General features: G+C 56.0%; 4 protein-coding genes across 5 annotated transcripts in view; 1 reads left to right on the forward strand and 3 right to left on the reverse strand.

The window, feature by feature from the left end:
- Positions 1–513: 513 nt before the first annotated feature.
- EIF2B4 (eukaryotic translation initiation factor 2B subunit delta) lies at positions 514–8,525 on the reverse strand. 2 transcript variants are annotated; one of them, XM_049784197.1, is made up of 13 exons: positions 8,495–8,525; positions 8,137–8,180; positions 6,761–6,893; positions 6,384–6,590; positions 5,500–5,582; positions 5,220–5,311; positions 4,912–5,026; positions 4,682–4,758; positions 4,245–4,347; positions 3,865–3,992; positions 1,619–1,796; positions 1,050–1,230; positions 514–751 (listed from the first exon to the last, which is right to left on the reverse strand). In XM_049784197.1, exons 1-13 carry the CDS (start codon positions 8,523–8,525, stop codon positions 552–554), a joined length of 1,572 nt encoding a protein of 523 aa, XP_049640154.1. In that variant the 3' UTR covers positions 514–551. The 2 variants fall into 2 exon arrangements, with proteins under 2 accessions (XP_049640154.1, XP_049640155.1); XM_049784198.1 differs by lacking the exons at positions 5,500–5,582; positions 6,384–6,590; positions 6,761–6,893; positions 8,137–8,180; positions 8,495–8,525 and having other exon boundaries at positions 4,912–5,000; positions 5,220–5,312.
- Positions 8,526–8,850: 325 nt separating this feature from the next.
- SNX17 (sorting nexin 17) lies at positions 8,851–14,241 on the forward strand. The gene is made up of 15 exons (XM_049784202.1): positions 8,851–9,030; positions 9,460–9,534; positions 10,538–10,655; positions 11,111–11,175; positions 11,422–11,532; positions 11,639–11,729; positions 11,894–11,981; positions 12,248–12,317; positions 12,527–12,619; positions 12,696–12,899; positions 13,003–13,128; positions 13,246–13,323; positions 13,444–13,518; positions 13,596–13,637; positions 13,728–14,241. The coding sequence occupies exons 1-15, from the start codon at positions 8,968–8,970 to the stop codon at positions 13,839–13,841; spliced, it is 1,413 nt and encodes a 470-aa protein (XP_049640159.1). The 5' UTR covers positions 8,851–8,967; the 3' UTR covers positions 13,842–14,241.
- Positions 14,242–14,559: 318 nt separating this feature from the next.
- Positions 14,560–17,536, reverse strand: ZNF513 (zinc finger protein 513). The gene is made up of 4 exons (XM_049784190.1): positions 17,462–17,536; positions 17,040–17,216; positions 15,628–16,218; positions 14,560–15,469 (listed from the first exon to the last, which is right to left on the reverse strand). The coding sequence occupies exons 1-4, from the start codon at positions 17,514–17,516 to the stop codon at positions 14,643–14,645; spliced, it is 1,650 nt and encodes a 549-aa protein (XP_049640147.1). The 5' UTR covers positions 17,517–17,536; the 3' UTR covers positions 14,560–14,642.
- Positions 17,537–18,390: 854 nt separating this feature from the next.
- Positions 18,391–26,200, reverse strand: part of PPM1G (protein phosphatase, Mg2+/Mn2+ dependent 1G) — a 30,980-nt gene continuing 23,170 nt past the window's right edge. Inside the window, exons 2-10 of the mRNA XM_049784193.1 lie at positions 24,632–24,701; positions 23,578–23,663; positions 23,190–23,322; positions 21,817–22,232; positions 20,281–20,412; positions 19,708–19,942; positions 19,267–19,396; positions 18,896–18,998; positions 18,391–18,695 (exon numbers count right to left, since the gene is read on the reverse strand). Of these exons, the coding sequence (XP_049640150.1) occupies positions 18,507–18,695; positions 18,896–18,998; positions 19,267–19,396; positions 19,708–19,942; positions 20,281–20,412; positions 21,817–22,232; positions 23,190–23,322; positions 23,578–23,663; positions 24,632–24,701 (1,494 nt within the window). The 3' untranslated portion in view covers positions 18,391–18,506. The remainder of the gene's footprint in view (positions 18,696–18,895; positions 18,999–19,266; positions 19,397–19,707; positions 19,943–20,280; positions 20,413–21,816; positions 22,233–23,189; positions 23,323–23,577; positions 23,664–24,631; positions 24,702–26,200) is intronic.

Below are 26,200 nucleotides of genomic sequence, written 5' to 3' on the forward strand. Positions count from 1 at the left end.
CCTGGCATCACCTTTGATCCAAGGAACTCTGCTACTAGAGTAGAATTTATATGATACTGTAGGTAGAACCTGCCTATTGTACTGGAAGACTCCTTAAAAGGCCCTGTAATTTGTATTAAGCCACAGTCAATTGTGAGCTCACATCAGTAAACGCCACCATCAATGTTAGTGGCAGAGAGCATAAAAACTAAGGTCGAATCTCTTCATAGAAAATTTAATGCTGTTATCTGATTGAACATTATGAGTCTTGGGGTGCAGAATTCCTGAGCTCACATGCTGGTTCAGTTTCCACTATGGACAGGGTTCATCTGTCTTTAGATTGCTCCTCAAATTTAATGTAGTGTTGATTGCACAGATGTCCAGCAAGATTTTGGTTGCCACACTGACCTTCACTTTTGGCTCTGAAGCACTGGCACAGACTTGGCAAGAGGTTCCTTACAAAGGCCTGGGCAGGTACTAGAGACTAGAGAGGCTGGGAAGTCTCATAGACACAAAGGCAGCAAAGTTGCCAGCTGCAGAGAATGTCCTTTATTGACCCTGAGATGCCCCACTCACTGGTCACTACTCTTGACACGGAGGACAACAGGTACAGAACTGCAAGGGATCATCCCCAACTCCGTGATCACCAGATCCACCAGTTCCGGGGGCGTCACATCGTAGACCAGATTCAGCAGCCGGAGGGACGGGTGGTTTTGCCAGTTTGCCAGGGCTACGGAGTCACCTCGCTCACACAGAAGGTCATCAGGGTCATCTATGACAAGGCATAAAGGATTCCCCCCCACTGATGTCCTCTTGGGAATTCTTTGTTGTCTTTAACTCAAAACCTGCAGCACTTGGGTTACTCCTGGCTCTGGGCTGAGAATCACTCCTGGCAGTCTTGGGGGACCATATGGGATGCCAGGGATGGAAACCAGGTGGTTGTGTGCAAGACAAATGCTCTCCCCGAGGTGCTATCGCTCTGGCACCTTAGGAATTTCCACCTCTCTCCCCCCTTCCAAATCTTTTCGGGTCCCTTCCTGCAGCACCGTCTGCCCTGCCGGGCTCCTCACCTAGCTCGTTGGAGACGAAGGCATCCGTCTGCACACGCTCACAGAACTTGTACGTCTCACAGCACACCAGCACTGGTACGTTATGGGCTCGTGCCACCAGGGCCAGCTGGGCTGTCCCAACTCGGGACATCACGAACCCATTGGCCAAGAGTGCGTGAGCTCCCAACAGCACCTTAGAAACCTGTGGGTGTAGCAAGAGGAAAGGGGGAGGGGGGGGGGACGTGATCATGTGACCCAAGAGAATGAGGAGGTGCCCCAGTCTTGCCCAGGACAATAGCACTGAGACAAGTATAACATATCTTGCCAAGTGGAACACCCCTACCCACAGCCCCACCACATTTCCCACTGGAAAACTCGGAGACTCGGGAGTGACTTTTTGTCCTCATCCCTCTTGGTGGCTGCCACTTTACTCTAAAGCTCTCGCTATAGCTGAACTGTGGTCTAACACAAGAGCTCTAACTTGGAGGTGTTTTCCCTCTTAACACAAAACGCCGGACAGCTATCACCATGGGGAAGCCAAACTGGGCCCTTTGGGCTCCAGCTCTGGAGTCCCTTTCCTCTGCCCTCACCTCTGGGAGCACATAGGAGGCTGCAGCAATCAGCATGTAGGAGGCAGGGACCCCCGCACGGACCAGAGCCCGAAGTGTGTGCCTTCCCTCCAGCCAAGGCCGGCTGTCCACCACCACCACCCGAAACCGCCGTTTCTTAGCCCAAGCCTCCTGGAGAATCCGTGACACCAGAGACGAGCTGGAGTGAACGGAGAGGATTCGGTTATGAGTGTCCCTTGCTGGTGGCCAGCTCCTCCCCAGAAGGCTGAGGGGAGCCCACGTCTTCAGCCCCACAGCCCACCCCATCCCTGGTGCCTTCCCACGGGGGCTGCATTTCCTGAGCAGGGGTGCAGGTGGGCACTGCCTGTGGTGTGGCAGGAAACAGTTATCAGCCCCAGGGGGTAACACATGTCAGGATCACACTTGTGTATGTGATATCCCCAGGAGCTGAACTTGAGATCTGAAGCTTGCAAGGCAGCAGCCATTTTAACCCCCCTGACTTATTCCTTTAGCCCACACTCCTTATGGCAAGTACTTTACAGGTGAAGAAAGCAAGGGCTGCTGGAGCAACAGTACAGTACAGTGGGGAGGGAGCTTGGTTTGTATGCAGCCAACAGTTTGATCCCTGGCATCCCATGTGGTCCCCCAAGCCTGCCAGGAGTGATTCCTGAGCGCAATTGAGTAGTAGTACCCTCAGCACTGCCAGATGAGACCCCCAAAACAAACCATGAAGCAGAGGTCATTGAGATGGCTCAAAGCCCTGGAGCAGACTCAGCATTCAGGAGCCCCAGGCTCTACCCTTGGCACTGCAAGGTCCCAAGCAATGTCTGCCCACCTCCTCAAAACAAAGGCACAATAAACAAGGCTGGAAGATGGCAGACAGCTCTAAGATCGAGGGCATATGACTTGTATGTGGAGGTTCAGGTTCAACCCCTGGTACCAGGTGGTCCCTGAGCACTGTTGCATATGGTCTCAGAAGCAGCAAAACAAGGCCAGGCAGATGTCTCAGCTATCTCAAAGGGTTAATGCATGACTTTGCATGCAGGAGGCCTGACTCTATGCCCACCACAGCACAATCCACTAGGAATGACTCCTGGTCACCAAGCCAAGAGTAGCCCCTTGAGCACAGCCCATTATGGCCCCAAAGCTAACAAACAGCCCACCACAGTCAAGAAGGCAGATGGCAGGAGTCGAAGATGAGACTCAAGTGACAGCACAGGCCTTACACAAGCTGCTCCAGCATGGTTGGGGATGGTATTGGGAGACCTGAGCACCACTTGGTGAGATGCCCAGAGCAATGAAAATAATAAATCATGAGGCCGAGCAACAGCACAGCAGAGGGCATTTGCCTGCACTCTACAGACCCAGGTTTGATCCCTGGCATCCTATATGGTCCCCAGAGCCAGGAGTAACCTGAGCACAGCCAGGTGTGGCCCAAAAACCAAAAAAGAGAAAAAAAATCACTTTAAAAAAAACGGGCTGGAGGGATAGCACAGTGGTAGGGCATAGCCTTGCACATGGCTGACCCGGGACAGACCTGGGTTCGATCCCCGGCATCCCATATGGTCCCCCCAAGCCAGGAGAGATTTCTGAGCGCAGAGCCAGGAGTAACCCTTAATCGTAACCGGGTGTGCCCCCTCCAAAAAATAAACAGAACATAGGCGCCAGAGTGATAGCACAGCAATAGGATGCTTGCCTTGCATGTGGCTAATCCTGATTCAATCCTGGATATCCATATGGCCCCCTGGGCACTGCTAGGAGTAACTCCTGAGTACAGAGGCAGGAGTGACCCTGAGCATTGCCCGATATGGCCAAAAAAAAATAAACATTTTAAAATAAGTAAAGCATAGAGGGGTTAGGTACTCCAGCAAAAGCATTCACCTTGCACGTAACTGCAATCCCCAGCATCCCATATGGTTCCGAGCCCAGCACGAATGATCCCAGAGTACACCCTGAGCACTAATAATGATGATGATAGTGATGATATGGGGCCAGAGTGATAGTACAGCAGGTAGAGTGCTTGCCTTGCACACGGCTGACCTAGATTCAATCCCCAGCACCCAGTATGGTTCCCCTGAATACCGCCAGGCGTGATTCCTGAGCACAGAGCTAGGAGTCAGCCCTGAGCTCCACAGGGTGTGGCCGAAAAACAGAACAATAAAAATAGGAAAGCAAGCATATAATCATAATAGGGGTGGAATTCTTTCTCCCCTCCTCCAACGCCACCCCCACCAGCGGACATCCTTGACTCCGGGTTTGAATCATACCATCCATACACCAAGATCACATCTCCATCGCTGATCTTCTGATAAGCAAAGCGGGAAATTGCCTCGGCAGCAAGTACGATCTTCTCTCGCACATACCGGTCTATGGCTGAGTGAAGCTCTGACTTGGCCTAAATGGAGAATGGAGCTTAGTTTCGAAACAAGAAATGACAGGTAGTGCAGGAAAGCAGACACTGATTAGGGGATGGGTGTTTAAACACTGTGTGCCAGAAACCCAATCATGATTAACTGTGGCTTTAAAAAAAGTTGAGAGGGAACTTCCTTAAGCCCTAACTAGGTCAGAACTGGGAGTACTGGGCTAGCTTCTCCACCCCCGCACCCCACTCCCACCCCCAGGCATGCTCAACACTCAGAGTCATTACCTCCTCTTCCCGCAAGGAGCTGCTCATAGCTGTGATCTCCTTGTTAAGGTACTTGATGGCGTTGTGCATGCTTGCGGACAGGGGGCGGCACTGAGCCAGAAAGCTGCAACAGGAAGACCTTACATTTGTGACAGGCCCTTCACAACTTGACAACTTTCACGTTTAAAAAAACTGCCTTATGGGGCTGGATAGCACAATGGTAGGGCGTTTGCCTTGCACGCGGCCGGCCTGGGTTCGATTCCCGGCATCCCATATGGTCCCCAAGCCAGCCAAAAGTGGTTTCTGAGCACAGAGTGAAGAGTAACCCAAGCACCGGCAAACACCCCCCCCCAAAAAAAAAAGAAAAGAAAGAAAAATAAAAACTAGAAATGGAAAAGAAAAGCTGGAAGAAGCAAAAGGCACAGGAGACAGAAAGGGCCTCTTCCAGCCACACTTACCTGAAGTAGGGCTTGAGCTTGTTCACCAGGTCCCTGGAAAGCTCTTCATTGGGAGGGGTGGTGTAATCCCGAATCACCTAGGGGAGACACGGGCTGCTCAGCAGTGTGTCCCTGGCGACGGTTGGAGGAAACAAGGCAGCCACCATGCCCTCTTCCTCCCAGGGCTGACCGGGGAGAGTGTGGGCCAAGGTGGCCTAGCATGAGAACAAGGCCAGGCGGGGGCTGCCTACCTGCTGCAAGGCACGAAGCAGGGCAACACAGCGGGCGTTGGAGCCGCTGACCAGGCCCTGGGAGTACTGCAGGCCGAGGCGCACCATGGCTGGGTGGACCACAGAGGACGGGATGCTGATGGGGTGGTCGTGTCACATGAGGAACAGGGGAGCTTGAGCCCCTCCTGCCCATGAGTTCCTTCACAGCTTCCCAGTCCCTCTCAATTTCTGCCCCGGGGGCTCGTGTTCCCTCCCACTATCCCATCCCACAATCTGGGTCACTTCTGGTGCCTGGTTAGGAAAATGGTGCCAGGTTCCTAAGCTCCTACCTCATATACTGGGTTAGAGAGTTTTGTCTGCTGTACTGGGGTAGATGGGAGAAGAGACTGACTTTGGAGCCATAATCCTTCCGAGCAGGCACCTGGACAAAACAGGGAAATGGGACCAGTGGCCCCAAGTTGAAAGGTTACGGGATGAAGCTGTCGAGGAAGTAGACCATGAGAGTTCTTTGAAGCAAATTCCATGCCTGTCCAGGGCCCTCGGTACTTCTCCTCCCCCGACTTCTGCGGCCTAGATGCTCTCTGACCACACACCAAACCCATTTCCTACCTGCTGCCGCTCTGGTTTTTTAACGAGTCTCCTCAGGAGTGTGAGGTCGTCGGCCTTAGAGTGTTCAGGGAGCTGCTTCACTCCTAACAAAAAAAAAGTAATGATGGTGTTTTTGAAAACACTGGAATTGATAAAGAGAAATTTACCTTTGGATGTAAGGCACCACAAGAAAAACTTGACAGGAGCCGGAGAGATAGCATGGAGGTAAGGCATTTGCCTTGCATGCAGAAGGACTGTGGTTCGAATCCCGGCATCCCATATGGTCCCCCGAGCCTGACAGGAGTGATTTCTGAGCGTAGAGCGCTGCCAGGTGTGACCAAACCCCCCACCTCAAAGAAAAAAAAAACGACAGAGGAAGAGGGTAGGGGGAAGAAAAGGCAGATATAGTATGAGGTGAAGAGAATTTTGAACTCTGGGTCTGACGAGATAATACAATGGGTAAGGCTCTTGCTTTGCATACAAAAGCCAACCAAGTTTGATATCCAGCATCTCATATGTCAGAGTGATTCCTGAGCGCAGAGCCAAGAGCAAGCCCTGAACACAACTGGGTATGGCTCAAAAGACAAAACAAAACAAAAACAAGAGGATTTTTTGGGGGGGTTCTTGGATTTTGGGCCACACCCAGCGACTCTCAGGAATTACTCCTGGCTCTGAGTTCAGAAATCGCTCCTGGCAGGCTCAGGGGACCTTATGGGATGCTGGGGATCGAACCTGGGCTCATTCAGGTTAACAGCATGCAAGGCAAATGACCTACTGCTGTGTTATCACTCCAGCCCCAACCAGAGGATTTTTAACTCTGGGTCCCGAGGTGAAGGATGGGAATGGAGACTCCAGAGAAATCGGAAATAACACACCAACAGACTCTTGAAAGGAAGGTAAGATACCTGAGGGGGGGTCTCCAGTCGTACTGGGGATGGACTGAGCGGGAGGCCCTCCAGCTTCTCCTTTCCTGGCCTGCTTTAGAGCCCGCTCAGCCTCTTGTTTGGCCCGCCGCTCTGCACGGAGCTCAGCTTTACTTTTGCCAGCTGAAACTTTCTCTCCAGCAGACCCCTGCTGACTGCCCGGTCCTGGTGGTTCTTTGATGGGGCCTGCTAAGGCAAGATGGTAGAGCCAAGTCACGGGGGAAGCAATATCGAAGCCCCAGAGAGAATATGAAGCTGCTTCTATTCTTAAATGTCTCGGCTGAGCGCTTCCCCAGCTTGCAAGCCCAGACCTGCTTTTAGAAAAAAGATCCATCAGTCCTGAATACATAGATAGATACCTCGGCCTTCTGCAGACACCGCAGAGCCGGCTTCGGGTTCTGCCGCCTTTTCCTCCTTCCGTTTCTTCTTCTGCTGCTTCTTTTCCTTCCGAAGCTGCAGCTTCTCTTCTTGGGTCATCTCCCTACCCCCGGCCTGAGAGAGAGAAACCGAGATTTGGTTCAAACATGAATGACCTGCCCTGATGTTGCTCTGTTCTGGGGGTTGGGGGGGGTAACCTGTATGTGACCAGCCTCTATCCTTCTCCAGGCTCAGTAAAGGAGCATTTTTCAACCACTAGTGTGCCATGAGATATTGTCTGGTGTGCCGTGGGGAAAAAATATTCCAATTTCATCTATAAACATGTGGCTTCAGCTCACAAAGAGACCGATCATTAGGTGATTTCATATAAAGTCATTATAAAATAATTTCTTTGGGGCCGGAGAGATAGCATGGAGGTAGGCGTTTGCCTTGCATGCAGAAGGACAATGGTTCGACTCGCTGGTTTGAATCCCAGCATCCCATATGGTCCCCCGTGCCTGCTGGAGCGATTTCTGAGCTTAGAGCCAGGAGTAACCCCTGAGCACTGCCGGGTGTGACCCAAAAACAAACAAACAAACAAACAAACAAAAAAAGTGTGCCTGAGAGCCGGAGAGATAGCATGGAGGTAGAGTTTGCCTTGCATGCAGAAGGATGGTGGTTCAAATCTTGGTATCCCAAATGGTCCCCCGAGCCTGCCAGGAGTGATTTCTGAGCATAGAGCCAGGAGTAACCCCTGAGAGCCAGGAGTAACCCCTGAGCGCTGCTGGGTGTGACCCAAAAACCAAAATAAATAAACACAACCAATCAAGGATAATAAACAAATGATAGTAGATCTTGGCACATGATTTAAGAAGACTCCAAAGAATGTGGGGTGGGGGGAAGGAAGGAAGGAAGGAAGGAAGGAAGGAAGGAAGGAAGGAAGGAAGGAAGGAAGGAAGGAAGGAAGGAAGGAAGGAAGGGTGACAAACCTGGAGTGGGGAAGAGAGAAGAGGGTGGTTCATGGGGGGTGGATACCCCACCTTGAAATAAAATGCACAAGGGGCTGCTGAGAGCCGGGGAGAGAGCATGGAGGTAGGGCAGTCGTTTGCCTGGCACGCAGGACGGTGGGGTTCGAATCCCGGCACCCCATATGGTCCCCCGAGCCTGCCGGGAGTGAATTCTGACAGGAGTGCAGTCGGGCGTGACCCGAAAACAAAAACAGAAGAAAGCGTGCCTTTGCACAACAAGGCTGGAAAGGAGTCGTGAACCCCCGCGGGCCTTCCCGGGGACACCGAGAGATGGGGGCTCGAGGCTGAAGGGGCCGAAGCTCCCCAAAGCTGCGGGCAGGCGGGCAGGCGAGCAGGCGAGTGCCACTTACCCCCGGCCGCGGGGCGAGCTCCGTCTTCATGGCCGAGGCCGAGTCTGCGGGGGAGAAGAGGGTGCACAGTGAGCCCGAGAGACGCGCCGCGGGCCTGGGCGCCGTCGGGGCCGGCATGAGCGGGGACGAGGGCGGCGGACAGGGAAGGAGCCGCGACCCGCGTGGGGACGCGACGCCGGCCCAGCTTCAAAGGCGAGGCGGGGCCCCGCAGGGCGGAGCGAGCACCAGGAGCCCGCGCTGGGCGGGCCGGAGCCCGGGCGCCGCCCACCGGCACGCCGGGTCGCACTCGGGGCGCTCCGGGCTCAGGCAGCCCCGGGGTCCGCGTGCCTGAGGAGGTGCGCCCGGGCCAGACACTCACCGTCGCGCAGGGCCACCGCCACGGCCGCCATCGCCTTCCGCTCTAAGGGCCGGACTACAACGCCCGGCCTGCACCGCGGCCGCCGCCCCGCTCCGGACGCCTGCAATCACCTTCCGCTCTAGGCTCCGCCGCGCCCGACTACAACTCCCAGCCTGCATCGCGGCGCCGCCCCGGCCGCCCCAGCAGCCACCACTTCCGCTCTAGGCTCCGCCGCGCCCGACTACAACTCCCGGCATGCACCGCCGCTACGGGTCTCGAGGAGGCTCAGCGCCGCCCTCCGGATGCGGCCAACAAACTACAACTCCCAGTGTGCCCCGGGGGAGGCGCGGCGGCGCTGGGCGCTTGGACGACCATCCAGTCTCGCCCGGCCCCCCAAAATGGCGAAGGAAGCGGCGGGGACGCGCTGAGGGAGACGGAGGCGAGCGTGCCCCCCAAACCGCCGCTGCACGGTTCCGCTCCTGGGCGCCGGGAACATGCACTTCTCCATCCCGGAGACCGAGTCCCGCAGCGGGGACGGCGGCGGCTCGGCCTACGTGGTGAGGCCCAAGGCGAGGGCGGGGATAACGGGCCGCCCAGGCCTGGCCGCCCGCCCGGCCGTTTCGGGGTGGCCCCTCCTCGCCTCCCTCGCTGGCACGGACCCCGAGGTCCGCCCCGGGCTCGCCCCGTTGCCCCGCAGGGCCCCGGGGAGGCCGCGGCCGCGCCGGTGGGCGTCGCTGGCTTCTGGGGGAGCGCCCCACCGAGTGTGCCCGTCCGGGATTAGGGGGTGTCCTGCCTGGGGGACCCCCTCCTTGGCCAGCCGAGCCCAGCCTGCAACTCAGGACGCTGCCAAGTGAACCCAAGGCCGAGCCCCCACCCCCGCCGTCGTGCAATTTCCGGCCCGGGCTTGCTGGGGTAGGGGGTCTCCCCGATTTGTTTGCCACACCCCCCAAAAAAAAAAACCCAGCCCTCTTTTTGTCTGTCCTCAGGCCTACAACATTCACGTGAACGGAGTCCTGCACTGTCGGGTGCGCTACAGCCAGCTCCTGGGGCTGCACGAGCAGGTGGGAGACGCTTTTCCAGGGGTGCCCCCCTTGGCCTGCACCCCTTCACTAGCCCCGCGCCCCGTTCACCCCTGTTGTCATCAGTGTGCCACAAGGGGAGTTGTGGGTGCTCTAGCTGGGAGCCAGCTTGTTGACGTTTCCGGGGAAACTCCTTAAGAAGTTGGAAGTGTCATGTCAGCCAAGACAGACAGTCGGACAGACACGCCCCGGCTCCTCCCCCGGACTCACATCCTCCTTCCTGGTCTGGCCTTTGCCTTAGCTAGGGGAAAATAAATAAATAAGCTTCCCTCTACCCAGGCTCCCTTCCCCCACCACCCTGCAGCCCCAGCACATTCCTTCTGTCATCTGAGCTGCTGCTGCTGCTGCAACTTGAAAGTTGTTTTCTTTTTTTCCTTTTTCTTTTTCTGCGGCTTGCAATTCTCTTCCCTGCATCTCTAAACTCTCTCCACTGGTGTGTCTTTTGTTTTCTTTGGCTCCTCTCAGGCCTGAGCCCTGCCAGTTGTCCTTACGTCTCTTGCCATGCAGTGTGTCTCCATTCTTCCCGGTTGAGAATCCTGGTTCCACTGAGCAAGTCTCCTCATTTCTTTGGGCCTCTGTCTCCTACCACAGAACCAGGGCAGGGCCTCGAAGTCAGAAGGGGATTTGTGCCATTTTGTCACTATTGCTGCAGAGTCGTTTTCTTGATGAGTCTTGCGTACAACTAGGAGTTAAATTGAAAAAAAAAAAAAGAAAGAAAGAAAATGCTTGCCTAGAGTACCCTGGGACTCCCCAGGCCCTGGCCCCATCCACCCCCTCTCCCCACACTGAAGCAAGGGGTTGCTTTCTACTCAGCGAGACAGGAAAGAGGGTGACTTCCTCTGCCGCTGGAGGAGTCAGAGCTCAGCAGAGGACCTTGGGGGTGCAGGCTGTCCACCCTCCAGAGAGAAGGGAAGGGGAACTGAGGGGTCGCCTCTGCTGGTTTTGCTGTGTTTATGTGAAGGGTTCTGTCTCTTTCTCTAACTAGCTTCGGAAGGAGTATGGGGCCAATGTGCTTCCTGCATTTCCCCCAAAGAAACTTTTCTCTCTGACACCTGCTGAGGTCGAACAGAGGAGGGAGCAGTTAGAGAAGTACATGCAAGCTGGTGAGTGGTCGGAGGAGAGAACTTTAGGCTCACATCATGGAGGACTTTGGGGGAAAGGTGCAAATGTGGTTCTTGTCAAAGGCCCGGAGTTCTGGGGACACCTCCCGTGTGACCTGTTCTTTAGCTCTAGCAAAGGGCGTCTAAGGATGCTCTGGAGGTTAGGAAAGCCGCTGAAGGAAGGGGACAGCCAACAGCATTTGTTTTCTGATGTTCTATAGACTAACTTCGTGGTTATTTTCCCCGTTCTATAGACAGAACTTGCCTAGCTGGCAGCCAAGGGTGGGGCAGGTGAAGAGTTTATGCTGTGAGTGACGTATGGCCAGCTGGGGAGCTGACAGGCCTCCATCAGCCTAGATGGGGCAGTGGGGAGGCTCGGAAACCTGTTGAGAAGAGAAGTGAAGGGAGGAGCCAATAGGGAGTTCCCAGTGACTGGAACTTTGCTCTCTTGTCCCCAGTTCGGCAAGATCCATTGCTGGGGAGCAGTGAGACCTTCAATAGTTTCCTACGTCGCGCACAACAGGTAAGGCTGCTGGCAGGCCTCCCAGAAGCCAGGGAAGCACTAGTGGGGGATGTGGGGCATCCTGTGAATGAGGTGGCTCCAGAGGAGTCAGCCTGGCACCTATTTTATGGACTGGGCTCCTGTACCCTGCCAGTCTAGAACTACGACCTGTAATTAAGCTGCAGAGGGAATCGGAAGTGGGAGGCTAGGCCAGGACAGATGTTGACAGGCCGCCACTGTGTGCTTCGGTGCTGTTTGCCTTCCCAGGAGACTCAGCAGGTGCCCACCGAGGAGGTCTCCTTGGAAGTGCTGCTCAGCAACGGGCAGAAAGTGCTGGTCAATGTACTCACTTCAGATCAAACCGAGGATGTCCTGGAGGTGAGGGACCAGTTGGGCACTGTCCCCCCACCTTCCTTTAGGGGCCAGGCTGTGGGGGTGACTGGGCCTACCCCACGTGACCTCAGGCTTCCTTCCCTACCCCCAGGCAGTGGCCGCTAAGCTGGATCTTCCAGATGACTTGATCGGCTATTTCAGCCTCTTCCTCGTCCGAGACAAAGAAGATGGGGCCTTTTCTTGTGAGTGTCTCCAGTTTGGCCCGCCCTTCCTCCCTCCCCTGCTTCCAGTCAAGAATGTGCATCCCAGGACCCCAAGCAAATGGCATTTCTTCCAGGCTTCTCTATATTTCATTTCCCTTGAGCTTCATGCTTTTTTTTTTTTTTTTTTTCAATTTAACTCCTAGTTGTACGCAAGTTGCAAGAGTTTGAGCTGCCTTACGTGTCTGTCACCAGTCTCCGGAGTCAAGAATACAAGATAGTACTGAGAAAGAGGTCTGGGCTGGGCTTGGAGGGTGGGTAGAGGATTGGATTATGGGGCCATGGAAGGGAACAGAATGTTCCAGACAGTGGGGGGTGGGGGTGGAGCAGCAGTGAGTTTCTTTTCCCCTGTCAAAATTCCCAAGCTCCCTCTCGCTCCCTGATGTAGCACCATGGGCCCAACAGTTCCAGACTGCTCCCCGTTTGCCTGTTCTCCATTCCGCCTCTTAGCTCGTCCCAGCTTAGCCTGCCATTACTCCTTTCCACCCTCTGCCTCACAGTTATTGGGACCCTGCCTATGATGACGACGTCATGGAGAACCGGGTCGGCCTGAACCTGCTCTATGCTCAGGTGAGCTCCGAGCTTTCTCCAGAAATGACCTGGGGTTTCATCCTTTGCTGAGAAAACTCAGGAGGGTCCTAGAATGCTGTCAGGGAATCTGGCATCACCACACTGCCGACTCTTTCAAGTGGGTGTGTTCAGGGTCTCACTGCAGCGAGGCCCCCCCAAGAGCAGTGCTCAATAGAGCCCCAACCTTCCACCCTGGTCCCCCACTGTAGACAGTGTCAGACATCGAGCGTGGATGGATTTTGGTCACCAAGGAGCAGCATCGACAACTCAAGTCGCTGCAAGAGAAGGTCTCCAAGAAGGAGGTGAGGCCTGTCCTCGCAAGCGGTGGCTTCCTCTGGGCGCCCAACTTCCCCTGCCGACCCAGCCGTGTGGTTTCAGTTCCTGCGGCTGGCCCAGACACTGCGGCACTATGGCTACTTGCGCTTCGATGCATGCGTGGCAGACTTCCCAGAAAAAGACTGTCCGGTGGTGGTGAGCGCCGGCAACAGTGAGCTCAGCCTCCAGCTCCGCCTGCCCGGCCAGCAGCTGCGAGAAGGCTCCTTCCGGGTCACCCGCATGCGGTGCTGGAGAGTCACCTCTTCTGTGAGTTGGGGAAGAGCCTGCAGTGAGTGAGGGTCGTGGAGGTGGGCAAATAGGCGAGGTCACACCTGATGCCTTGCCCCCCCCCCCCAATCTCCACCACCAGGTGCCACTGCCCAGTGGAGGCACAAGCAGCCCGGGCCGGGGCCAGGGTGAGGTGCGCCTGGAACTGGCTTTCGAATACCTCATGAGCAAGGACCGGCTCCAATGGGTCACCATCACCAGCCCGCAGGTGTGAGCCCGCTGCACCCTCTCTCAGCTGCCCGAGTCTAAGGGGTGCCAGGCACCACGGCAGGGGGAGATGTCCTAGGGACACTCTGGCCAGGCTCAGCTGTCTCCATGTCCACAGGCCATCATGATGAGTATCTGCTTGCAATCCATGGTCGACGAGCTGATGGTGAAGAAATCCGGGGGCAGTATCCGGAAGGTGAGAGGGCAGTCCTGCAGTACAGCTGGCTGGCTCCCTGTGCAGACACGGGTGGGAGGTGTCTCTGCGCAGCTAGGGGGCGTCCTTGCCCTCCTCTGAGTTTGCTGTGTCCATCTGCAGATGCTGCGCCGGCGGGTGGGGGGCACCCTGAGACGTTCTGACAGCCAGCAGGCAGTGAAGTCCCCACCGCTGCTCGTGAGTATCTCCCGCAGGTCAGGCCCAGGGAGGCCCGTCCCCCGCGAGGGCCTCACCCACTCCTTCTTTTTCCCCAGGAGTCTCCGGATGCCAGCAGGGAATCCATGGTCAAACTCTCCGTGAGTTCCCAGAAGGCCTGGACAGGGTTCTCTGGGTGGGAAGGCGCCAGTCCTGGACACCCCCTCACCTGCTCACCCTGTCTATTCCAGAGCAAGCTGAGTGCTGTGAGCTTGCGGGGGATCGGCAGCCCTGGCACAGATGCCAGCGCGGGTGACGTCCATGGCAACTTCGCCTTTGAGGGCATTGGAGATGAGGATCTCTAACTTTAACTTCCGGTGGCCGGTTGTCAGCCCTCCACCTTGGAGCAGTGTTGAGAAGCTTGCCCTGTGCCTGTCTCCCCCGAGCTGGGGAGTCTTTCTCCCTTCCTGCCTTTCCCCTTTTTTTGCCCCTAGCCAGGGGCCTTCCTTACCCCTTCAACCCTACCCCAGGCTGGCTTCACAAAGGATCATGCCCCTTCCCCTCTTCAGAGCTGGCCCTCGATGCCAAGTTAACCTTTAGTATTTTTGCACAAAGTCCAAGGGACCATGGTTCCGTGCCCGGGGAGGAACCCGCAGCTCCCCCAGCTTGCCTTTGGCTTCTGGGGGCCTTGGGCAGAGGGGATGGGCAGGTCTGTGTTGGGTCTGGCCCAGCCCCCATCATTAAACTCAGCCTGATTGCTGCCTACCTCTGCTTCCCTCTCACTGGCTGCTGTGCCCGGGGCAGCCGAGCCGTGCCTGCCACTGCCAACCGCGCAGACACGGCTTTGTTAGTGTCTCCTTTATTATAAAGCACTGAAATAAGTTAAACAGGTGGGAGGCTGGGCAGTCCCCCGCCAGTCCCTCTGCCACCCTAGAGCAGGGAGGCGAGTGCAGGGCCTCCTCACTGAGCTCAGGCGCAGCAGCTGAGACCAGGCCCCGGGTGCATAAGGGCACCTCCCCACCCCACCCCCGACAGTGGGGAAGGGGCTGGTCCATCAGCGCCTGGGGGCCGTGTAGCCCCCAGCCAGTGGGGAAGGTCGACTTCAGGTCCACCTGCATAGAACATACAGGGAGGTCGTCAGGGCTCATCTATCTGCGGGCCCCGGCTCAGGGCGAGTCTGTATGGAGCGCCCGGCTGCCAGAGCCCAGGGCGGTGGGGCCCCGTGAACTCAAGACTGGGGGGCTGTGCGGCGGGGCCCAGCCCTCGGGGGCGGAGAGGCCGGGCCCCACGGCCCCGCCGTGGCCGTGCACCTTCTGGTGGCGCTTGTAGTTGTCCCAGTGGCCCGTGGTGTAGGCGCAGGTGGCGCAGCGGAAGGGCTTCTCGCCCGTGTGCCGCAGCATGTGGCGCTTGAGGTTCATGCTCTGGTTGCAGCTGTAGTTGCAGAGGCTGCACCGGAAGGGCTTGTCGCCCGAGTGGATGCGGCCGTGGCGCTTGAGGTTGGCCAGGTTGCCGCAGGCGTAGGGGCAGAGGGGACACTTGTAGGGCTTCTCCCCCGTGTGCACGCGCTGGTGGCGCTTGAGGTTGTCCAGGTGCGCCGAGGCGTAGGGGCAGCGGGCGCAGCGGAAGGGCTTCTCGCCGCTGTGCGTCTTCATGTGACGCGCCAGGTGGTTGGGGTAGTGCGTGGCGAAGGGGCAGAGGCTGCAGGCGAAGCCCTTGTCGCTGGGGGCCTGGGCGCCCCCGCTGGCATCCCCGCCGGCCTCGCCTCGCGCACAGCAGCGCCCGCACAGGGCGGCCCCGAGCCGGTGGTTCCCCTCGCCCTCCTCCAGCTCCTGGCCACAGTTCCGGCAGGTCCAGGGAAAGAGCAGCTCCGGCAGCGGTTCGGCTCCAGCACCGCACAGGCCCTCCCCTTCGCCCCGCAGCTGCCCGCAGTCCGGCAGGAAAGCGGCACCCCCCGGCGGCACGTGGAGGCTCAAGTCCGGGAGCAGCAGGGCGTCTGTGAGGAGGAGGAGAAGGAGGAGACGCACACGGAAGGGGTGTCGGTCGACGCTGGCCCATGGGATGGGAGTCTTTGCTCCACACCCCTCCACCTCCACCCTCCGTCCTTCCCTCCCTGGTCCGGCCCGGTGACACCGGCTTTGCTCTTTGCTTTACCTTCGGGTCGCCGGGGCACGGTGCCCTCCTGCTCCGTGGGGCTGGGAGGCCGGGGTGGGCGCGGGGCGCAGCAGCGGAAGCCGCAGGTCGGGCAGGGCGGCGCAGGGGGCCCCGCGTGGGTGCGCTGGTGGCGCCTCAGGTTGCCCAGGCTGCTGCAGGCAAAGGCGCAGTGGGGACAGCGGTAGGGCTTCTCGCCGGTGTGGGTGCGGGTGTGGCGCGTGAGGTTCACCAGCTGGGCCGAGGCGTAGGGGCAGCGGCCGCAGCGGAACGGCTTCTCGCCGCTATGGGTCTGCATGTGGCGCTTGAGGTGGCTCGAGTAGTGGGACACAAAGGCGCAGAGGCGGCACGAGTACAGGAGCCGCGGGGGCAGCGGGGGCCCCCCACCCGGCCCTCCGGCCCCGCAGCACGGGCCCTCGCCGGTCGGCCCCCCGCACAGGTGGCAGGCTGGGCCCGGCCTCTCACCCCTGGCCTCCTCGGGGCCCCTGCGGGCGGGCTCCTCCGCTTCGCTCTCGGCGCTCAGTGCCCGGCCGCCCCCAGACTCGTCGTCGCTCAGCCCGTAGGGGAGTCCGGGCCTGGCCCCCAGGGAGTCTCCTGGTGGGACAGACAGAAGAGAGGTCAGCAGAGGGAAGGGGGACCCCAGGCTCACACTCCGTCTCTCTCCTGGAGCCTCGGGGTCGGGCCCATCCTGCTCCCCGCAGGTACTCCAACAGATTTGGGGGGTTGGGGGAAAGCCATCTATCTCCCAGCCTGGCCTCAGCGGCCTAATGAGAACCCCGCTGAAGGCAAACAGAGGAAGGGCCGCGGTGGCCAGTGACAGGCAAGCTGGAGGACGTAATAAAGGAGCCTGCGGAGATGGCGAAACAAGCAGGCAGAGCCAGACTTTCTTCGCTAAGCTCTCCTCTCCGCGGCCCAGGTTCCGGCCATTCGGAATCAGCAAAAGGAATGTAAAGCCGGACGGGCTCTTGGGAGGAAAAGTGGGAACAAAGTTCCTGGGATACGGATGCCCTCCGGAAGGGGCAGGCGGTGATGCGGGATGGGCGCGGGGCGAGGGGCGAGGGGGTGGTGGGCGCACCGAGAACCTCGACACAAAAGAGATCCGGCCCGGGGGGGCCTTGGGAGCGTCCCCGCAGCCTCCTCCAGGAGCGCTCGCCCGGGACAGACGGGGCTCGCTCGGCTGGGGCACAAGGTTAGGAAGAGGGCATCCGCGCCGCCTTTGGACGGGCCCCAGAACTTTTCCGAATGACTCGATGTGGATGGAGCGGCGGGCCGGGCCGGGCCGGGCCGGGGGCGAGCTCCAGGTCCAGGGAGAGGCAGCCCGTCGCAGTCGTGGTCCCTGGGTCCCGGTCCCCGTCCGGCTGCGGCAGGGCACGAGCGGCGTCCACCACCGGCCCCTCGAGGGGCCCCAGACGCACCTTCCGAGTCCCTCTCGAAGCCCATGAGCCGGTCGCCGCGGCCGTCCCCGCCGCCGCCGTCCTCCTCCTCCTCCTCCTCTTCCTCTTCCTCCTCGAACTCCAGGTCCTGGCCTAGCAGCAGGTCGCTCTCGAGCACCAGCGCGCCGGGGCCTTCGTCCAGCGAGTCCTCGGGGTCGGCTGGACCGGGGGAGAGGGGAGCGGGGCGCGGGCCAGGGGAGAGGGCGGGCGTCAGCAGAAGGCGCCGACCCCCTCCTTCGCTTCCTCCTCCTCCTCCTCCTCCTCCCCCCCCGCACCGCCCCGCACCTCGGCGGCCGGGCGCCCCGTCCATCCCGTCCGCTCCGCTCCCCTCGCTCCCCAGGCTCCGCGCCTCCCTCGCGCCTCCTCGCCCCCCGCCCGCCCGCCCGCGGCCCCTGACCCCTGACCTCTGACCCCCTCGCACTTGACGGGCTGCGGGTGGCTCTGCTTCCTTCGGGGCATCGTGCCCGGCTCCAGCCCGACGCGCCTGGTCCGCGGACGCCCGCCCGCCCGGCCCCGCCCCTCCGCCCGCCGCCGCCGCCGCCGCCGCGCGGCTCAGGGCCCGCCCGCCACCCCGACCCCCGGCAGCAGCGGCGCGGGCCCCGGGCGGGCAGCCCCAGCCCGCCGCCTCACTCCGCGCCCGCCGCCGCCGCCGCCGCCGCCGCCGCGTCCATTCATGGAGCCCCCGCCGCCGCCTCCCCCCGCCGACACAGCTGGGACCGCGCGCGCTTCCGCTTCCGCCGCCGCCAGCGCCGCACAGCCTCACGGGACTCGCAGTCCGCGCGCGGAGCCGGAAGGGGCGGGGCGGGGCGGGACCCGGAAGGGACGCGGGCGGGGACGCGACGGAGGCCGGCGGGAGCCTGGACGCGAATGCGGAGAGGACCGATCGCAGCGGGGTGAGCGGAGGGGCGCCGAGGGTTTTGGCCTCCCCGCACTCACGCACGGACAGGCACATGGCTCACTCCGCATAGGCTGGCGGGTTTCGAGGGTAGAGGGAGGGAGGGAGGGAGGGAGGGAGAGAGGGGCCCGGGCAGGGCAGGACGAGTCGGGGGACAAAATGAAAGGACACCAGGGCAGGGTTTACGTTTTAGGTCTTGGCCTTTAGTCTGAAAAAGTGTTGATTCAAAGTGTACAACAGAGAGCAGGTGCGGGCGGCCGAGGGCGGGCCGTGGGGCCGCCAATAAAAAAGAATGTCCTTAAATAAAGTTCACAAGAGTAAAAACCAGAACCGCAGTCTTCCCTCCAACACAACAGCACAGGCACAGAACCGGTCGGCGAAGAGCCAGCCAGCCCCGCGGGGCCCAGGAGGCCGGGGCCGCCGGGCTGTGGCCCCGGTACACCTCATAACCACTGCTAAGGCTAAAGAAAAAAGACAGAACTCAGTCTTGGGTCCGGAGGAGGGCTCAGAAAAGAGTCTGGGTGGGTGGGCGGGCGCGGGGATCCCGGCCACCACTAGTCCCGCTTGGTCTTCTTGCTGTTGCTGTTCCCGTTCTCCTCGGCCCCCTCCGACTGCGCAGCCTCCAGTTTCCGCTTGCCGCTCTCTTCCAAGTTTCGGGGCTTGAAGCAGATGATTATGCAGGTCATGTTGTCGCACCCGGTGCCGTCCCCAGAAGTGTCTGGCGCCAGGCATTGATCCAGCAGCTACAAAGGAGACAGGGTGGTAGGTTCAAGACCCCGGCACCTCCCTCAGGACTTAAGTCTCACAGGCCGCCCACCTGCTAGTCCACGAGACAGAAAGACCAGGGAATTGAGGGAAGGTGCAACTGTCCGCTCTGTGTGGCCTCAGGATATTCTCAAACTGCAGAGACCAGACCCCTCTCTTCGATACCCCCAGGACTCACCTCTTCCACAATGGATGACAATAACCGCAGCTCCCCATTTTCATCACGCTGGCTGATCTTTGACTGAATAAAGTCTATCACTTCCTGGCTGCTCATCACATTCCTGGGACAGAAACAATAAGTCTTCCTTAGCTGCTTAGTTGCTCACATACAAGATGAGAGCAATGCTGGAAGAGGTGATAGGTCAAGCCCGGGTAAACACCCATCAACCTCTTCTGCTGTAGACTTGGGGGTGTCTTCCCTCTGCTCTGATCCTGAACAGCTTGGGAAAAGCAACTAAGGCAGCTGTTCAAAGGATGAAGCCAAAGCAACTCTGAGCCCTACCAGAAGTGACCCGCTAAGGGCCTTGAGTGCCCTCTGCCGATGCTCACCAGATGCCATCGCAGGCAATGACCATGAAATCGTGATCGTCCGTGAGAGTCAGCATTCTGATATCTGGAAGGGCTGAAATCATCTGTTCCTCAGGTGGCAAGTTTTTGTTTCTCTTGTAGAAATGGTCTCCTGAAGTAAAGAAATGGTGGAGAATAAGTGACTTGGGTGCTTCAACAGATGGATTTGAAGCTAGTTAAGCCTTTTCTATCTAGCCAGTTTCACGATCTAGTGGGTTCGTTCTTAAAAAGCGAACTCACCCTCTTCATTCCTCACAGTGACACCTGTCTTACCTAGTTCACACAGGAATGCAACAACAGGCAGCAGACATAGAAGTACTTGGAAAGAAACAATGCTATGAAATATAAAGTTTGCTACAAAGTGGTCTGCAACAGAGAAAGAGAAAGAGGCCAGAAAATACCCTGGCTCCTCCTCCTCCTTACCAATGGCTCTGGAGAGGTTGAGGCCCCCGTTGACTCGCCCATCCAGCGTGACCTTTCCACCTGCGTTCCTTATGCGTGTTAGCTCCATGTAATCTTCAGGCTTGTGGTCATAGGACATGTCTAAAGCTCTGCCACCCACAGACACCACGCAGCGAGAGTCTCCTGCATTGGCTACAACCAACTGCTTCCCTCGGATCAGAGCCACCACGGCTGTTGTGCCGCTGTCGGAGCCAGGCTGGAGAAGGAGAGGAATCACGGGCACTGCTGGGCACAAACTCCTGTCCAGTGCTCCAGACCAATCCCCCCGGCTGCCGCTTGGACCACTAAGAGAGCCAGCTTAAAATACAGGAGCAGGAGCACAGCGCTCATCTTTCTGGAGACTCCGGCAGGCCACCTCCTTTATCTGAGATGATTATACCCAAGACCTTCCACTTAAGAGAGCGGTGTGCTTGCTGCCCCCAGTGATCAGACTTGTCTACTGAGAAAGAACTAATCAGGTTACAAAACCAGAACCAGGTATCCACGGCTGCCTTTCATTTTTCCCACATATAAAGCTGGCCTTCCCCAACTTACCTCCTCCTTGCCCTCCATTCCAGGCACCATCATCTCCTCTTCCTCTTCCTCATACTCCTCAGCCTCCTCAGTGTCATATTCCTCATTCTCTGCCTCTTCGCTGCTGTAGCCATCCTCTTCCTCACTGCATTCCTGCCAGAGGAATGATCCCAGGCTGCTGAGACCAGAATGACTCTAGGCCCCCCCAACTCCTATTCAGCAGAGACCCTCAATGAACAGAGGTCCTCATGACACTGGGACAGTGTTAGGGTTAAGGCCTGCATGTAGGGGATTCTGACTTCAGCATTCCATATTCCATACACACCATTGTAAATGGGAGCAGCTGGCCAAGTACCACCACTGTGTGTGGCCTAAACCCCTCAACTGCCAGAGCCCCAGTACAGCAGAGAGGGCACTTGCCTCTTAAGAGCTGATCCTGAATCACTTATGGTCTATGAGACCCACCAGGATAGATCCGAGTGTAGAGCCAAGAGCAAACATTGATGGGTGTGGCCCCACCCCCCAAAATAACAAAATTCCCTTAAATATATAGTTATGGGGCTGAAGCAATAATACAGTGGGCAGAGTACTTGCCGTGTATGCGGCAGACCCATATGGTTCAATCCCCCAGCATCTTATATGTCTAACTCCATCTGGATGAATTCCTGAGAACTGCCAGAGGTGTGGCTTTAAAAAAAATAAAAAAAGTAGGGGCCAGAGCAATAGCACAGGGGTAGGGCGTTTGCCTTGCATGCAGCCAATCCAAGACTGATGGTGGTTCAAATACCAGTATCCCATATGGTTTCCCGAGTCTGCCAAGAACGACTTCTGAGCGCAGAGCCAAGAGTAACCTGAGTGCTGCCAGGTGTGACCGAAAACACACACACACACAAAAAAAGATAAAATTATAAAGGCTGAAGAGGTGGCATCCAGAGTGGCTGAGCCAGGGTCTGAGAGGAGGCAAGCTCAACAGACCAGAGTACACAGTTTGTAGGCCGTAGGCCTTGGTTCAATCCCCAGCACTGCCGGAGTGACCATTCAAGCAGAGCTGGGGTAGCCCAAAGAGCACCAGTGTACCAGTGTAGTCCACAAACCACCATCCCCAAAAGAAAACGGAATATGTTTTGCATGTGGGAGTCCTGTGTCTAATCCCCAGTACCACCAAGAAAAGGAAAAAGACATAGTCCTGGTGAGAAAACTGGGGGAAGGGGTGAATCCTAGAACAGGAAGTTCTGAAGACAAGAACTGCCAGCCAAAAGCACCTTCCAGGCCACAGGGTCAAATAAGCTGTCCAAAGAAGAAATCCCCCCAATATCCAAAGGAATAACCACTGTCACATTGTTCTCTCAAAGAGGCAAACTCCGGGAGGCTACAACTAGGTTGATTTGTTACAGAACAAATAGCAAATAAAGCAAGAGGTAAAAGGAGGAGGCAGCTGTGTGGCTGGGAGAGGAATTCAAGAGAAACTTGGATGGTGTCAAGAGCAGGACCAAGCCCAAAGCGATGGCAGCCATATAAGAGGCCATCTGAATCTGTGCCTACTCCACAGGCTCTCACCTCGCTGTCTTCCTCTTCCTCCTCGGCCTCATCTGACTCATCTTCACTGTCCTCAAAGAACTTGGACTTAGCAACGCGAGGCAGCTTCTCAGAAGCCGAGGAGCAGGAAGGCCCAGCCTCTCCAGTGGGTGTACCAGGCTCACCACCTTGGCCAGCCTCAGGGCCACAGTCCGAGTTGGAGGAAGGACCCGTGTGGGCCTTAGCTGTGGGGCCATTTTCCTCCACAGATGTTTCTTTCGAGGGGTTCTCAGGCCCTGCCTCCCCATTGAGGCCCTGGGACCCCAGTTCCTCGTCTGTCTCAGTCCCTGACTTGCCATGGGGAGCACCCTTGTGACAGTTCTGCCCATAGCGCGTCAGCAGCTCTTCAATAGTCATGGTGGCCTCTTCATGCAACAGTGCAGCCTCCTCATTGTCCACTGCAAGGAGAGACACGATCAGCACCTGCCGGCTCATGCCATCGCAGAAGCCTGACTTCCAGCTCCCCCTCACATCCCAAGTCCCAAAATCCTTTTTCACTTATTGCTCTCCTTCAGGTCCATCAGCTTCCAGTCTCCCTTTCTTCCCATCCCACACAAATGAAGGTATTTCCTCTATTAACTTTTTTACTTCTTTCTCATTTTGGTTTCTGGATTACATACACCTGGTATATGCTCAGCCCTTTGAGCTATCTCTCTGGTTCCCTCTTGATATTTTTTGATAGAGGCCTCACCCATCAGTATTTAGGGGTCACCTGGACTATACTTGACAATGCTGGGGAGCCATGTAATGATAAGACTTGAACCCAGAGTTTCATGCATGCTAGGAATGCACTTACATCCTCTGAGGTTTTGTTTGGGTTTTGAGTCATACCAAGTAGTGCTCAGGGGCAACTCCCAGCTCAGAATCCAGGAGTCTCTGCCGGAAGTGCTGTGGGATCATGCCTTGCCAAGGACTGAACCCCTTGCTTCAACCCCTTTGAGCCAGCTCCCTAAATCCTATCACCTTTTTGTTGCTAATTCCGAACCCAGAAGTTCACAATGCCAATTTCGGTACAGATCAAGCTTTGGCCAACAGCAGCTTCGATCTTGAAAAAAGGTCACACACACACTATAGATTAGTTCCTTAGCACTGGGCAGTTCTCTCTCCCTTCAGCACCACATGCAGGACAGTGAACAGAGCTTCTAGAAGGCCATCCTTGATTAAGATTAAGGAATATTTACATTTTTCAATTTTAGAAGGGTATTCAATTCAGGGGACCTCGTGGTACTGAAGACTGAACCTTGAATCTCTGCATCAAGAAAATACATTCCAGTTGTTTGTGCCCTCTCCCAGCCCCGGAAAAAAAGTTCTTTACCATGTTGATTTACTCTTCAGCTAAGAGCTGGCACACCTACCATCATCTTCATCAGCTACTTTTTCTTTCTCATCCTCATCCTCAGTGGGCCTCCCCGCAATCTGTGCCAGCTCCTTAATGACTTCCTCCGTGGTCAGTTTGGCATCAATAGCCAAGAAAGCATCTTCCAAAGCCTGATGTGCAAAAATAGTGTGAAAAGTGAAAAGGGTGCAAAATGAACTTTTACAGTCTTAAACAACAGGGTAGGATGGAAATTAAATGTGACCTGCCACCCACGTGCATACATAAAAACAATCCACAGACCCAGAAATGGTAAGACAACTCTGAAAGGCCCAAGTGGTTGGACCTTAGGCAAAGAAGAAAGCTGGTTGGAAAAATACAGGAAAAACAAAGATGTAGCCAACAAGGGGCAGAGAAGGGAGACAGACCTTGTGTAGCTTGCCTTCTTTGTATGCCGTCTGCTCTTTGATGATCTCGGGAAGATATTTGGCACAGTACAAGGCAACTTCCTCCCCTAGAAGAAAGGTAAGGTCACCCAGAGCACAGCTCTCCACTCATGGAAAGTGACAGAATACTTTTGTTATGCCACAAGAGTGACCCCAGGATAATGATGGGCAGAAAACAAAATTATTTTGGTGGAGAGACAAAATTTTGATTCATTCCTGTGGTACTCAGGGCTTACTCCTGGCTCTGCACTCAGGGATCACTCTTGGTGAGACTCGAGGGGACTTGATGGGGTGCCAAAGATCAAACCCAGCTCAGCCTTGCGCAAGATAAGCACCTTGCCCATTGTACTATCTCTAGCCTGAAAACTATCACAAGTTCTGATCCACAACACATTTATTACATCTTTTGTGCTATATTAATATCCCCTGTGTTTCTCACCTGCCTATTTAGTCCAGGGGATGAATGAGATATGCAAAGATAGGAAGAGGCTTCTTGGTTTAAAAACTAAGCATGGTGAGATTATGAACTAATACATTACCTCAATAGAAAGAAGGGGCAGTAGAATAATAGGAAAAACACTATCAGGTGAGAGATACTGGTGGGGCCAGAGCAACATACTATAGCAGGGAGCTTGTTTGCCTTGCATGTAACCAACCAGGGTCAATTCCTTGAACTCCATAAAGTCCCCTGAGCCCTGAGCACCATCATGTGTGGCCCAAATATACAAAAAAGAAAGTGAAATGATACCTAAGGTCTAGAACACTAGAACTTGAAGAGACAAAGCATCTGCTATCCAGGTAGGGCATTTGCTTTGCACACAGCCGACCCAAGTTCGATACCTGGCATCCCCTATGGTCACCCAACCAAGACTGCAGGGAGTGATTTCTGGGTGTAGATCCAGAAGTAGCCCCTGGGCGCCGCTGGGCATAGCCATAAAATCATAACCATAAACAAACAAATAAAGGATCTGCTCTTGTACCATAAAACCCAGAACTAGGGTCCTAGAACATAACCACAGTGCTCAGCTGAAGTTACCTCCATGTCCATCGTAGACGGAAAACATGGCAGTCTCACTGTCCAGTTCAGGAATACAGTTGTGAGCATCCTAGGAAGAAGGAGAGCATACTTGCATTTTCTTGGGTCAAGGACATTCCTTCTGGGGCACCTCAAATGATAAAGATCACCTTCACACCTTATTCTCACTAACCCATCCCTGGCTGATCTACATAAACTGGGAATAAAAAAAGATGAAACAAATAACCACAACATAAGTAAATAAAAGTCCAGGGCAGGGAGGAAAGGAAAGAGGGCAGTGGACCAGGGGTGGGAATGGGGAATGAAGTTAGGAAGGAGGAGGAGAAGGCACTACCTCTGTGGTCTAGCAGCCTCAGCCTAGGAGATCTCAGTCCAGATGGCAGAATATTTGGCTGTTAGAACTCTAGACCTGACCCTTTTGGATTATGTGGCAACTATGGGAAGAACCAGAATAAAAGATCTTTAAAGTCACTTCCAGACCCAGTCTATGAACAGTGAACTGCAAGAAGAAAATATTAGAAGATAGTAGAAGGGCCTACGGAACTTGAGAGGTTCCTAAACAAATCCTGAGATAGCATCTAAATACAAACTCAGAACTTAATAATGCTATTGACGTGGAGACCTCCCATACTCCCACCCAAAGCACTTTCTTATTCCTCTTCAAGTTTCACTTCCTCAAGAAGTGACCCTGAGGGGAGATACATTTACAAAAAACAGAACACCCAATTGATCACATTATTTAACTCTACTGTTTTTTAATAATTGTCAGACAGATCATACAAAAACTCATACAGTGACCTTCCCTATCCCAGATGAAACTGGTGTATCAGGCAGTCAGCACCAATGACAAAGCACACCTGAAAGCAACACTGCAGGGACTGAAGGCAACCACACTCACATGTTGATCAAGAGGCTGGGATGGATGATCAAATTCTTCTAATAACTAAATTCTGCCACTCCAAGCCAATGCACATGTTTCAGCGTATCAAAGTTCAACCAAGACCAAGGGATAGTCTGTGGGGGCTTACTCTGCCCCACGGAAAACCATCCAACTTTTCCTTCATGAACTTTCTACAAAGAGAAAGGATCTAATTAACTATTTACTTAACCTCATGAAGTCCTTCCTTTCTCAGGCATTAATATTTTAACATATATTGTTTTTGCTTTGCTTCTTGAGCACATCCAACAGGACTTAGGGCTTACTCTGTGCTCAGGAATCACTCCTACTGGTGCTCAAGGGAACTATGTTGGGGCCTGGGGCTCAAACCCAGAACAGCTGTGTGGAAGCAAATGCCCTACCCTTGCACTACTGATCCAATCCCAATATTCAATTATCTTAACACTAATTCAAGTGTCCTGGAAACTACTGGGCTGCCACGGACCAAGACCAACACAACACCTCAACCTCAGCCTCAGCCCCATCATCCCCAACATCTCAGCTTTAGCCCCAGGACCCAGAGCCATCACTCACGGAGGACTCACCCTTCCAAAACTCCCCCACCTGCCACACTGGCCTCTCCTCCATCTAAGGCAGAGGTTATGATACTGGGTGGTCTCTCACTACCTTCA

Source organism: Suncus etruscus, chromosome 12, assembly GCF_024139225.1.
Source record: "Suncus etruscus isolate mSunEtr1 chromosome 12, mSunEtr1.pri.cur, whole genome shotgun sequence".
NCBI lineage: Eukaryota > Metazoa > Chordata > Mammalia > Eulipotyphla > Soricidae > Suncus > Suncus etruscus.